This window comes from Bolinopsis microptera, chromosome 7, assembly GCF_026151205.1.
Source record: "Bolinopsis microptera isolate Bmic1 chromosome 7, MBARI_Bmic_1.0, whole genome shotgun sequence".
Lineage (NCBI taxonomy): Eukaryota > Metazoa > Ctenophora > Tentaculata > Lobata > Bolinopsidae > Bolinopsis > Bolinopsis microptera.
In genome coordinates, this window is record NC_087078.1 from 10831334 (window position 1) to 10845393 (window position 14060).

Consider the following 14060-nt stretch of genomic DNA (forward strand, 5'->3'; position numbering starts at 1 on the left):
GAACCTTAATAAGAGTTGTTGATACATATAACATATTTACAATTAGCAAATAGGCTTGCAGATCAATTATTAACGAACTTGCCGACGAAGGTCAACGTTTTATGAGCGTGTGAACGAAAGATGAGATGATGTTGAATTTGTTGAAAATAATAAAGAATACCGGTAGGGCTACATACAAATGCAGATACGAGGAAGATACCATTTAGGGGTTTAGCTTTTGAGAGTGAATTAAAACATTAATTAAAACGACAGCTATTACAAGGAAGGATAGATATCAACATATAATGGACCATGCAATACACCGATATACACTGCAATACACTCATATGAGGTCCCAACGCAAGATGACCAAGATAAAGCCATGTTCTAGACCTGTTGCAGTTCAAAACAATTCTACCAGCTCCTAGATAATCAAATGATACATCGCTATAACATACGGAACACTGCCACCACGGTTTATTATTGGCATGTATCCATGTGTCATTTCATTTTAGGTCAAAGCGGTGGTCCGGACCGGTGGTCATGATTACAGAAGTCAAAGTACAGCCCCTTAATTAATTATTTTGTTGAATACACGGGTACCTGCACAAAGAAAGGATCGCTAACAGATGTAACAAATCTAGGAAGAATGCCAAGGGAAATAACACAGGGGAAACAACACAGGGGAAATAACACACCGGAACAACACTGAATATTGTAAATCCAATGCTACACAGACACTGAACCTCATTGAAATGTACCGAGTACCTGAACAGTATCGAGAATAGGGAACCAAGCAAACGAGCTTACTAAGGTCTGAACTTGTTATATTTCTTGCTACCCTAAGGGCTAAGGTCATCTTAGGGTAGCAAGAAATATAATAAAGCGAAATATAATAAAGCAACCTTGATCAAACGACGCTCTGAATAATTATATAACATAACAATCATTACTTGTGTAAGCAAATTCAATCCTCTCATGACATTTATCAACATTTACGGGGTCAAATGTAATATTTAACATGATGACGAGAAAGTTGAGTGGCATGAAAATTAAAATGAGGGCGTAGTCCTGGCTGTGAGTATCATGACTGGGTCCCAATCCTAACGTTATTTCGTCCTGAGAAGCAACTTGGGTGTCCAAAGAGTCACGTGGTGTTTCATAGTTTGTGTCAGGTGGGCGGTAGTTTGTGTCAGGTGGGCGGTGGGTCAGGTTGGCGGTGGGTGAGAAGGAACGTTAGGGTCGGCTGGTTTTATAAAGCCCTAAGTAGAACATGTTACTGAAACAGTTTTTCTTATCGTGGAATGAGGATTTCTTGGCAATTTCTGCTTCCCTTCCTACACCCAGATTCGACCGACTCACTTTCGATGTGGTAGCCGGGTAAATTTTAGTGGCTGTGTTTTTATATGACATTAGAATATATTAGTCGACCATGACCTGACAGACAAGTTGAAAATGTACGAAACACACAACAGGATCAAACAATTATTTATGGCAAGCAGTTATTAATATTATATGCAGTATGCAATGTGAACAAAAAATTAGTCGATCTCGAACAATCTCGCGTGGCGACCATTTGAAACATAATCACGAATTTAACACGAACATATTACGAATATAACAAGAAAGTGCTGGTTGGAAATCAGTAAGCTGACAGCCTATTTTTACGTGATGTACCGATCAAAAGGTAAATTACAACAGTAAAACAGCTTGTTGAAGGATCGATCCTCGACCAAGGAGTTAGGACGAGGTATTTATGAATATTGCTAACAAATGTGGTGCTTATAATATTATACACCCGATTAAGCTGTCAGTGTTGAACAGCGACAGGTGTGACATGTCAGTATAACATCCCCTGAACTAGGGAGTAGCTAAGGATCCATTGGATCTATGCGATCTCCTCGGTCGACTCAGCCCAATGATAGGAAACTTAATTGAGGGTTAAATGAGGAGGGGTACCTGTTAAAAGTTCAAGAAACTTCATAGGATACCCCTTCAGTGCATACTGTAAACATAGTACTATTAACTATTATATTAACCATTACTATTTACTGAACTATGGACCACCACCCTTGAGGGGGATCCTGACTAATAACTTGTGGCCTAACTATAACGACTTTAATGGAACTGGATCCTGGACGGTAAAGAGATAACAAGGTCTGATAAGGTGTGAAGATCAAGATGGTGATCAAGTGTTATCGGGTATCGTATCGTTTATAATAGCCAGTATTTAATAGGTTCGGTTAACAATACCCTGATACATGATTGTAAACCCGGTTACCACTGTGTACCATTGTGTACCATTGTGTACCCTTGTGTACCCTTGTGTACCATTGTGTACCATTGTGTACCCTTGTGTACCCTAGCCTAGGGTATTGTTGTGAATACCATTTAATTATGTTTACAAGAAATTAGCGGCCCAGATTTTCAATAATCGCGTTAAAATCACACTTCAATAAACGGGCCTGCAAACACAAACAGCCTAATACAACCTGTAATACCATGTCAAAAATAATATGAAGCGTTTTACGGTTTTAGGGGAGTAATCTGATACAAAGAGGATAAGCTAAACAACGATAACGGGGACGACACGGTGCTTCCTAGTATTACGTATTATCTTATTCAAATCATACACAAGTAACACCTAAATAAGAGGTTACCTAGGCCTAATTCTAATAAATTTGCGGAGGGACGTCGAAATTATGGGTCTTCAAGGGCTGGCCGAGAGTTTGCAAAGAGTCTCCTGATATCTGTGGGCTGTGGCTATTAAACAAATGAACTTGTACCAAAAACGTTGATTGAATTCAAATTAAACTGTCGTCGGTCGTGGCAATCGATTTTACTGGTTTTACATTTGATTTACTATAGAAATATAGTAAAAACGTGATCCTTGTGCTGCGTAAACCTAACAAACTGCCGTTGTACTTATAGCATAATATGGCCTTGTGTTTCAGGTTGTTTGTTAGTTTAAATAACGGATCTTTTTATTGTGTGGTTTAAAAACGAATACAAGACAAATGTGAAAGGTGGTTGAGCTAGCAATGTAAAATGTACGGTGGGCAGTGAACACAAAATATGCGGTTTCCAAATATGTGGCTTAGATTATCCTTTTTAGTGATGTAATAGTCTAAAAGCATGTCCCGAATCTTAATTAATTAAGATTCACAGAAAATATACAATAAGCAACTCAGGAAACACTATCACGCGAGATTTATTTAGCCTGTATTAAGTATTAAACGTAGAGATGTAATATTCAAGAGGCTGTATTGTTCTCCATGATGTAATGATACTGATTGGTCAGTTTATAATTTTAATATTAGTGTGATGTTCCAACGTGACTACTTTAATTGTTTATCTAAATCTAGGATTACAAGATTTGTAGTGCAAATGCACTTTAACGCACGGAAAAATCATAACGCACGAACCAACTATGGTACAGTTCTCTAGCTCTATACTAACACAAGCAAAAAAAAATCGAACAAAACGTGAGAAAAGTGACCAGGTTAACTGGATAAACATACCGGAATATGTAACTGAAAAGGAATGATCTGTGAAATGAAAGTGAATCTAGGAACTATTAGTGATCCCTCTTTCGACAAAGCTAAATAAACTGTTTAGAGACGGTACTTAAATCTGTGGCTTTCCTTTGTATGAGATTGAAGAGGTGTGGATAAAATCTAAATTCTACAAGCACACGTACTGCTACAAGCTATCTCAGGAATGTAGAACGGGCTTTTCGAGTTTACAGACATTAGGTAACCCTTTGAATTAAATTTTAAATTGACACAGTCCAATATTATTATTCTACTGAGATTGGGTAAAGGACAAAAACCGCAACAAGTAGCACACGTACTGCCATGCTATAAGCAATAAAAGCATCATTGCATCATCTACATTTTGTAATTACGTTGTTCTACGTCTGGGCAATTATCCTCTTATTATGGTAATCACTCTAAAGTCTAATGGTACCTGAACTGTGTGTGATTATAATTCTAATGTTTCAGGCTGTTCCCAAGAAGAAACTGCCGGTGTATGAGCCCATTATCCTGAAGGACCCCCCAGCAGAGCCCATTTACATGCTGGATCCCCCCTCTATCTCAGCTTTAGAACTGTGAGATATTTACATTTTATTGCAGACGATGCTACCAAAAGCTAGCGTACCGGAAAACGGCATTTTTTGTTAATTTACGGGACATTTTTTCGAAAAATTCGGGATCGGCTCGGACAGGCTTGTGGGAAATTTTGGCTATGAGTACCAAGAAGAAAAATATTTGAGAAATGAAAGAATTAAGATGCTTATATTTTGCAAGTACCTAGTAAGATTTAACATTTCTGGTAATACATTCCAGCTGCATTGTTTAGCTAAGAAAGATAATAAATCATGGGTACCATTTGTTGTTCACAGGCAAAAAAAGGTAAAATCTACGATGAAAAAAGTAAGTAGCAGGAAGTGGTTTCGATCCACCGACCTCTGGGTTATGGGCCCAGCACGCTTCCACTGCGCCACCCTGCTTGCTATCATCGGATATGTCGTCCTTGTATTTTATTGCTGCTGATAGGGCTGATGATTCTAAATTTTAGTCGGGCGTTTCTCTTCATGATAATAGTGATCTATTTTAAAAATGTATACATATCCAGAACGTTAAAGTTTGTTTAAAAGAAGCTGATGTCAGGTGATCATCCCAGTTTCGTTTCATACAACATGGTTAATACTTTACTGGAATGGAGGCTTTTGTCTTGTTAATGCCACTTTTCACTCTCCCAGTCTCATTATCTTGGTTTCCATACTCAAAAATACGGGATCCCGTCTATTAAGAGTCTTCTGTCTTAGCTCCTGGCTCCGGCCTGCTCCTGGGTCACTAGTGCTGGCCGTACTGGCTGCAGGTTGCGGCGTGTAGTGGTGGACTTTACTATACCCGCCAAACAGTGCGCGCAATAAATCGCTTATTACTAGCCAAACTACTATGTTCAAAGTGCTTTTGCGATCGTGCGTGCGCAAATTTAACAAGATCAGATAAATTTAATTATAATTAGTATGTGATTTTGGGTTACAATAACTAAAAAAACTATCATAACTGGTCATTGAGCAGGTTTTGCCGTTCAAGGCATTCTAAATGTACGATCCACAAAATACTTCTTAAACAATTGTTGCGATGTTTAGAAAGGTCTACATTACATAGTGATCAGCAAGCAGGGTGGCGCAGTGGAAGCGTGCTGGGCCCATAACCCAGAGGTCGGTGGATCGAAACCACTTCCTGCTACTTACTTTTTTCATGGCGGTCTTCATTTACAAAAATATATTTGTCTGTGATCGAATAGTGCTCATAATTTGTGCAGTTTTCTCCGCTGGACACAAAATCTTGAAGGTTTCACCATGAATGCTCATTGCTAATTGATCAAGTATAACGAAACAGATGGTTCGTGAATTGTGTACCTTTTCTGCTACGATCAGCCTGCAATCTTCATCGTGGATCAGATTTGTTAAGCATCTTTATCGGTCCAGATGATGAATACTTGATTGAATCAGAAAGTTGCCTAAATGTCACCATCCGATTAGAACAGAAAACAGCCTGCCCCCTCCCCACAGTTAAGTAAGCCGTAATTGGTTATCAATCAAATTTCACGAATGAAATTTAAACTTGTGGACTCCAAGTACATATTGGATGCTTAAAATTCTTTATTATCGTTAAGGAATGTATGTTTAAGAAATTTGTGATAGTAATAGAAAATTGGTCATAGGTGAGATTCGAACCTACGGGATGAGTATATATTAACACAAATTAAACCATTTTTGGATACTAAATCCACCACAGATTATGAATCACCTTTTTTAATTTTCTGTAAAAAGAAAAGATATTCAAAAAGTGTCAGAAGTGGGATTTGAACCCACGCCCACATTCGTGGACCAGAATGCTCATTCGTACGATTGCAAGATAACTCTTGAGTCTGGCGCCTTAGACCACTCGGCCATCCTGACATGATGTTAAAGGCATATTAGCTCTCTATATACCGCAAAATTAAGCCTACGTCACTTCACCGTCATTACCAGGTAAATTATAAGCAGCTCAGTAGCTGCATCATATGTCACATGGTGCATATAACGCGATAAGATCATTTACTGCTACAACTATATATTGTAACGTGGTGAAACTATCGGACTACTAAACAACGTGACATATGATGCAGCTACTGAGCTGCTTATAATTTACCTGGTAATGACGATGAAGTGACGTAGGCTTTATTTTGCGGTATATAGAGAGCTAATATGCCTTTAACATCATGTCAGGATGGCCGAGTGGTCTAAGGCGCCAGACTCAAGAGTTATCTTGCATTCGTACGAATGAGCATTCTGGTCCACGAATGTGGGCGTGGGTTCAAATCCCACTTCTGACACTTTTTGAGTTTCCTTTCTTTTTACAGAAAATTAACAAAGATAATTCATAATCTGTGGTGGATTTAGTATCCAAAAATGGTTCAATTTGTGTTAATACATACTCATCCCGTAGGTTCGAATCTCACCTGTGACCACTTTTCTGTTACTATCACACATTTCTTGATCATACATGTTTAACATACACCTTAACATTGTAGAAGTGTTTATAAACTTGAAAATTAAAAAATACGTGCTACGAAAAATATGCTGCGACCCCCCCCCCTCCTATCATACTTTGTGCAGCACAGAGCAATATGCTGCAGAGTGTGATTTATTTCACCTAACCGTGTGTATAACGTTATAAGATCATTTGCTGCTGCAACTATATGTACGTTCTTCATTGAAGTAGTCAGTAAAACAAGGACATGATACTATGTATATATTGTAACGTTCTGCAGTTCTGCTGTGAGTGCCTATTACATGATAATACATAGTTGGCATATTTCCAACAATAAACGTTCAGACACTTTATGAAGATGTAATGTTGACACAAGCCGAGCTGTTGTTAATTGTCGTGATCATTACATGCGAGATTACTGATTAGGCTATACACTATACACTATACAGTATACCTTGTGCTGGTCCTTTGTGTTAGGAAGGACTATTAGCCCTCCCGGGTCATAAGGAAACCGATTTTCCAATGTATAGCCTAATCAGTAATCTGTAATCTCGCATGAAAAGAGCGGGACGAGTAACAATAGCGCGGCTTGTGTCTACATCTTCATAAAGTGTCACGTTTATTGTTGGAAATATGCCAACTATGTGTTATCATGTAATACTAATAGGCACTCAGAGCAGAACGTTACAATATATAGTTGTAGCAGTAAATGATCTTATCACTTTATATACACCACGTGACATATGATGCAACTACTGAGCTGCTTATAATTTACCTGGTAATGATGGTGAAGTGACGTAGGCTTTATTTTGCGGTATATAGAGAGCTAATATGCCTTTAATATCATGTCAGGATGGCCGAGTGGTCTAAGGCGCCAGACTCAAGAGTTATCTTGCAATCGTACGAATGAGCATTCTGGTCCACGAATGTGGGCGTGGGTTCAAATCCCACTTCTGACACTTTTTGAGTTTCCTTTCTTTTTACAGAAAATTAACAAAGATAATTCATAATCTGTGGTCGATTTAGTATCCAAAAATGGTTAAATTTGTGTTAATATTATACTCATCCTGTAGGTTCGAATCTCACCTGTGACCACTTTTCTGTTACTATCACAAATTTCTTGAGCATAATTTTAAACATACAACTTATAACATTGTAAAGGTATTTATAAACTTGAAAATTAAGAAAAAAGTGTTACGAAAAATATGCTGCGACCCCCCCCCCCCCCCCCCCATCATACTTTGTGCAGCACAGAGCAATAGGCTGCAGAGTGATTTATTTCACCTTACTGTGTATATAATAATGTTTCTATTCGCCCAGGGACGTGGTAAAGCTGACAGCGCAATTTGTTGCTAAGAACGGAAAATCCTTCCTACAGACCCTGATACAGAAGGAACAGAAGAACTACTTGTTTGATTTCCTGAGACCCCAACACGGACACTTCCAATACTTCACCAAACTTGTTGAACAGTACTCGAAGGTATGGTTGTGAGGTTATACTTATAGTTGAAATTGTGGTATGTGCCCCGTCGTACTGCTCTGGTCGAGCTTGGGTGAGTGAAATTAGAAAACCTCGCAAGAAATAAGTCCATAGAACTAAAATAGTCATTCAAACGAAAATAGTCACTAGAACGGAAAAAGTCACTAAAACGGAAGTTTGTCTCTGCAATGACAGTTAGTGGAGTAACACAGTTAGTGGAGTAACACTGAAAATACACGTGAACAAGACAAGGTGGGTAGTGTTTAGCAAGTATAGATGTAACAGTGTGTCAATTGTTTAGGATAAAAGTCGGAAAAGCAGTTAACTTGATCAATTAGCACATGCTAAGGAGTCTTCCGCAACATTTTACAAAATAATTCATATGCTAGAGATATTCTGCTGAACATTATTCTGCCAATTACGGATAGTCTGATACTCGACAAAATGTAAAAATCAATAAATGAGGTATGAAAATGGTTGCGGTATCTAAACTTCTAGACCTTAAATGCTTTCATTTCTCAATTTGGTACGTCTGTACTAAGCTGTAAAATATCGAATTGAGCTCTAAGCTGGACAGCAGCTTGTGGTTTTCTATTGTCCAGTCAAAATTCAGGGAGTAGGGACATAATAATCTTCTTGGAGAATTTCCTTGCAAATTGAAATCAGCGCTAACTAAGCGACGAATACCAAATTCGCTGCTTTTAGAGGTTCATATTATTGCGCTTGCCCAAAAATCACGTGTGACTTGGGTTTTTACGATTTTGCAGCCGAACAAAAAAGTTTTGCATAAACCCCAACCCTAACCCAAGCCATAACCCTGAAGCTAACCCTTACCGCAACCATAAGGACAACCCTATAACCCTAAAAATTTATTGGGGAGCGGCTTTTTGATGTTTGTTTCCGTCATCTGCATGTCAACAACAATTTAGTAAAGTCGTGACTCTTAACTCGGTAACTTTCTGAACTTTATGAAACTTAAGTCATTGACTGCGACATAACTCTCTTATTTGTCGTGACGGACGATGTTGAATGTATCGTCGTAAGACTCACCTCAATTATTTTATAATTTATAACACTAATACATTATAACTAATTATTGGTATTATGATATTCTACATTTCACCTCTAACCCGTATTTATGTCAGATTCCCAGTATCTTACCCTGCTCAGCAAGATGGTCAGGTAACAAATAACAACTCTATGAGATGTTCAGGGGAATAAACCACTGGCCGAGTTGGGATGAGGGATAATCAGTAATATCACACATTAATATCACACATTATCACACATGTCAGGGAACCTTGTTGTTGGCATGTTAAACTCCGAGGCGCTGGTATTTACCAAAATAAAATATAACATGAGTATCAAAGAGTATCAAAGAGTATATGTATGTATGGGTATCAAAGAGTATGGGAGTGGAATCGAGAGTTTCGGAGCAAATCGAGGCCATGAGCCGAGCAAGTGGAGGCAATGAGTGGAGTCAAGTGGGGGCAACGAATTAGGCAACCTCACGAACCAGTTGTGAGTCCTGTGTTTAAACTCCAAGCTATTTTAGTTGGTTCCGCGAAAGTGGGTGACCCTTATTTGGCCTTATCGATATCCTGTCGAATAGCTAGTAGCGTCATGCTTAGTGTAATAGCCTAGGTCACTAGGTCGATATCCTGTCGAATAGCTAGTAGCGTCATGCTTAGTGTAATAGCCTAGGTCACTTACATATTGTTTAAGTTTGTACGCATACTTAGCATAATAGCATAGGTTGGTTAGCCTAAAAATAACATCGAATAACACTAACAGTAAATTGTAAAAGTGTTCAAACAACGGTACTGAGCGAAGGGTCTGGTTGGATGGAGGTCGCCTCTTGTTTTAGTTAACGTTCAAGTGTTCCTAATTTCAGACAGTTTGAGTCTATAATGAGAGATTAGTGTCCGCAAGTTAACGTCATTATCATCATCGACATCAACGTGCCTAATTATATCTAATTAGGCAATTATTTCCTAGAAAGTCTCGAACGTTAAGGTTCCTGAAGTTGGGGGGACATTATTTTAAATTGCCGATGCACGATTATGGTTTAGGATCTTTAAATAATTAGGAGTCATAATTTTATAAAGAGAGCTTTAAATTGCTGGAAGTAGACCATTAAGGTAAGAGAGGAAAAGAAGAGGGTTTAAGAATTCTTCAGAAAAGAGTAAAATATCTGAGTTTAGGCATGGGTTTAGGATATTGGAGAGGGTATAAAAGAAAAGGGTAAAATATCTGAGTTTAGAATATTGTAGAGGGTATACAAGAAAAGGGTAAAATTTTTGAGGTTATGGGATTTTGTTTTAGAGAGGGTATAAGAATGAGGTAAAATATCTGAGGTTATGGGATTTTGTTTTAGAGAGTCGAGGGTATAAGAATGAGGTAAAATATCTGAGGTTATGGGGGCTTGGTCGGTGGTTCGGTACAGATAACAGATACTACACGTCGATGTATCCGCTATATATCTGTTAAAAGAGGAATTGCGCCAGGTTGCAAAAAAAGTTCGAATCTCAATCAATCAAACAATTTTTAGATTTTTTGTTTTTTTCAAAGATGCGACTATGCGGATACATCGACTCCAATTTATGTTTGCTTTATTCATATTTACCGTCTCTGATTGGTGTTATCAAATCTTAAATAGTCTCAATTGTTGCAATTTAATTTTGTACTGGTCGTTTGATTAACGACACTTTAGAGTTAAAACATATGGCAGCCTATAATACAGCATAATTTAATCCCCAAATGATCCCTACTGTCGAGCATCCCTATTTAGTATTTACATATTATTTGTTGTGAAAACTAAGCCTGGCCCCAGAGTTGGCTACCTTCACTAGGCTGCCATGTGATGATATGATTACGGGAGAGATCTGCAAGGAGCACATCTCTACCCGACCACCTTGTCTACTAACCCAACACTGCGCAGGTTGTTATAGAAACTCTTAGTAACGCGTGACATGACGTCATAGTAACGCGTGAAATGACGTCATGTCATCACGGTCACGTGATTCAGGTAAATGTGTGAAATTTAGGAGTTTTAATTATGTTGAAGCGGTTTCCTTAGATCTACAAGGTTTCTTCTCAGATCCTGCTGCCGGAGACAAAGATGCTGGAGAAATTGAAACTGGAAGATAAAAAACCGTCCGCCCTCTTAGACAAGGTACTAAATGAACCGAATGATAAACTAAATATCACTAATATAATGATAAAATACATAATTTATGTATTATCAATAAATACTAAAAGTTTTTTCTTTAATTTCTCTGTGGAAAGCTCAAACTGGAACAACTAATGAGTGATTCCGGTTTGTATTTATCATACAAAAGGATATTCATTTATAAGGACCCTTTGTTTACTTTGCCGCGGTTTGCGGGTAACCTTGATTTGCCTAGGTTTCTATCTTCCCCCGGAATTTTATACTTCAATGCGCTTTGTGTTGATTATTGAAGCCCATTCTTACAGAAAAATGTGTTGTGATTCACATTCTGAACATCCTATAAGGTCATCAATTTTTGAACATCCGAACAACCTCTTCTCTTCTTCGGTGATAAGGTTTTATGCGAACAATCTTTTTCAGAACATCCTCAATGAATGATGTCAAATTTAAGGTTAAGACTGGATCTGGAGGAGTCATTTTAGGGCCTACGAAATAATTTCTACCGGTATTTTGTTGAGCTGAACATCCTACACCCTTTGAACATCCTTGATTTGCTTGAATCTAAAAAAGGCGAGCTGAAGGCCAGTCTTACCGATTCTAATCGGACGTATGAGAGCTACTTCAGCTAGTGAGTTATGTCCGATTTAGGGGTAAGACTGGATCTGTAGGAGTCATTTTAGGGCCTACGAAATAATTTCCACCGGTATTTTGTTGAGCTGAACATCCTACACCCTTTGAACATCCTAGATTTGCTTGAATCTAAAAAAGGCGAGCTGAAGGCCAGTCTTACCGATTCTAATCGGACGTATCAGAGCTACTTCAGCTAATAAGTGATGTCAAATTTAGGGTTAAGACTGGATTTGGATGAATCATTTTAGGGCCTAAGAATTAATTTCCACCGATATTTTGTCAAGCTGAACATCCTACACCCTTTGAACATCCTCGATTTGCATGAATCTCAAAAAGGCGAGCTGAAGGCCAGTCCGTACAGGTTCTATTCGGACATATCAGTTCGGTTTTTCATAATCCCGGTATCCACGGTTTATCTGTTCAAGATTCAACATGTCTGATCCGTCCCCTCTCAGGCAATGTACAAAGTGGAGTGGTTGAAGTATCAAGAAAGAGTAAAGAAGAAGGAGCAAGATGATAGAGAAAAAGAGAGAGGTAAGCATCAGAAAACATCAGGGTCTTGCTGTGGAAAATTGTGAATATTCGATTTGTTGGCTCGGCTAGATTACCTGTTGGACAATCGCATGCTCTTTCAAGAAATAGTGAGTATACGGAACATTGATCCGGTTTTAAACATGTTGATTAATTCCTGGAGGAGTAATCAGCTCTATTTCATTGTATCAATTTTAAATAACTCCATTTCAGTTTCGTTTGCGCAGATAGACTGGCACGACTTTGTGGTGGTAGAGACGATTGACTTCCCTGTGGATGAGGCGGGAGACCTTCCTCCACCGGTAACCCCCGACGAGTTGGGAGCTAGACTCATTGCTCAGGAGCGATACGAGAGAATGAAGGTATTGACTATTGAGTTAGTACAAGTTCTTAAATTAATATAAGGGTAATACTAGAATAATCAGCGTCATCTTCGGTCGATCGTATTGCTGTCAGCTATCTGTCTGTTTAATGACATAACGTTTCCCAGGAGCATCCAGAGGAGTTCACAGGAGAAGATGATGAAGATGATGAAGAGGAGGAAGAAGAAGAGGGAGAGAAGGAGGAGAATGATACTATGGACGTGGAAATGGAGGTTACAGACGATGAGGCTGAGGATGAAGATGCCTTCAAACCTCCACAGGTAAACATTTGTTATTGCGAGGGGATGTATCATATTCGTCAGTTTTTGTATGGTTTATTTGAACTAACTCTTGAAATTTAAAGGTTGCGTTTTTAAAATAAAATAAAAGAAATGAAACTATAGGGAGCCCTGTCCCGGTAGAAATTGGTAGAATTGGAGTCAAATACCATCAATATTGTGCCTTCTTTTTGTGAGAAATATTCCCTTACGGACTTTCCTTTCAAAAGTGGGAACGATTTGTACGATAGCGTACCTGGAAAAGGGATTTATTGTTGTTGATTTACCGGCAAGATTTGAGAAATCCAATTTTTTTTGAAAAATTCGGGATCAGCTCGAGCAGCATTTTACCTAGGAGTACTGGGAAGAAAAATATGTTGAGAGGTAAGCCTACGAATATCCGCTTACTAAATTATCATGAAATGGCTGATTTCATCTTTGATGAGATGTTGGATATCTGAGTTAAAGAAAGATTTCTTCTTCGAAAGTAAAATAGATAGAAATTCCGGTTTTTTGCAAAATGTTCGCCTTGTAAATATAACGTTTCCTCCCCAGGAGGAAAATTAGGGACATTGTAGATTTTGAGTTATCCCAAAAGTCTTATTTTTGGCCTAATAAAAGTTCGCCGCTTTAACTTTGCAGATTCTTGTCCTCTGTTTGGTCGAATTGCATCAGGTGATGATTGCATTCTTGCAATGCGTGAAGCGTACATTAAACTTACGAGCGCGTGCAAGCTTGACCACGCTGTGAAAACACGATCACCTCAAGTAATACGCCCAGCCAGTAAGGTTTACTGGGGTCGAATTAAGATCGCCTGCGCCATTCATAGCTTATGATTTGATTTGTGACGAATCCCCCAGGGATGGAGCGGTGTAGGAATCGTGGATCTTGTATGCTGAGAGTAGGTCGTGTATTTTTTAATTATTAAAAAAACAATTTTAAATTTAAAAACCTGGTGTATCGCATGTAGGGACCTCGCACCAGTCCCACCTTACGTCTGAGGTTGTGTAACACCATGTTTCATGGTACTTCTCTGTTGGGTTCCTGCAGTAGTTGTGATCACCTACTCCTTTGTCA

At 38.6% G+C, this 14060-nt stretch overlaps 1 protein-coding gene and 5 non-coding genes across 6 annotated transcripts in view; 4 read left to right on the plus strand and 2 right to left on the minus strand.

The window, feature by feature from the left end:
- LOC134818869 (splicing factor 3A subunit 1-like) overlaps positions 1-14060 on the plus strand; it is a 48873-nt gene that overhangs the window by 2071 nt on the left and 32742 nt on the right. Inside the window, exons 4-9 of the mRNA XM_063828565.1 lie at positions 3984-4090; positions 7851-8010; positions 11111-11185; positions 12268-12346; positions 12557-12705; positions 12834-12986. Coding sequence (XP_063684635.1) covers positions 3984-4090; positions 7851-8010; positions 11111-11185; positions 12268-12346; positions 12557-12705; positions 12834-12986 — 723 coding nt within the window. The remainder of the gene's footprint in view (positions 1-3983; positions 4091-7850; positions 8011-11110; positions 11186-12267; positions 12347-12556; positions 12706-12833; positions 12987-14060) is intronic.
- Positions 4421-4492, minus strand: Trnam-cau (transfer RNA methionine (anticodon CAU)). Its single transcript has one exon. It is a non-coding gene; the product is annotated as a tRNA-Met (tRNA).
- Positions 5169-5240, plus strand: Trnam-cau (transfer RNA methionine (anticodon CAU)). Its single transcript has one exon. It is a non-coding gene; the product is annotated as a tRNA-Met (tRNA).
- On the minus strand, positions 5845-5956 carry Trnal-caa (transfer RNA leucine (anticodon CAA)). Its single transcript has 2 exons — positions 5919-5956; positions 5845-5890 (listed from the first exon to the last, which is right to left on the minus strand). It is a non-coding gene; the product is annotated as a tRNA-Leu (tRNA).
- Positions 6261-6372, plus strand: Trnal-caa (transfer RNA leucine (anticodon CAA)). The gene is made up of 2 exons: positions 6261-6298; positions 6327-6372. It is a non-coding gene; the product is annotated as a tRNA-Leu (tRNA).
- Trnal-caa (transfer RNA leucine (anticodon CAA)) lies at positions 7378-7489 on the plus strand. The gene is made up of 2 exons: positions 7378-7415; positions 7444-7489. It is a non-coding gene; the product is annotated as a tRNA-Leu (tRNA).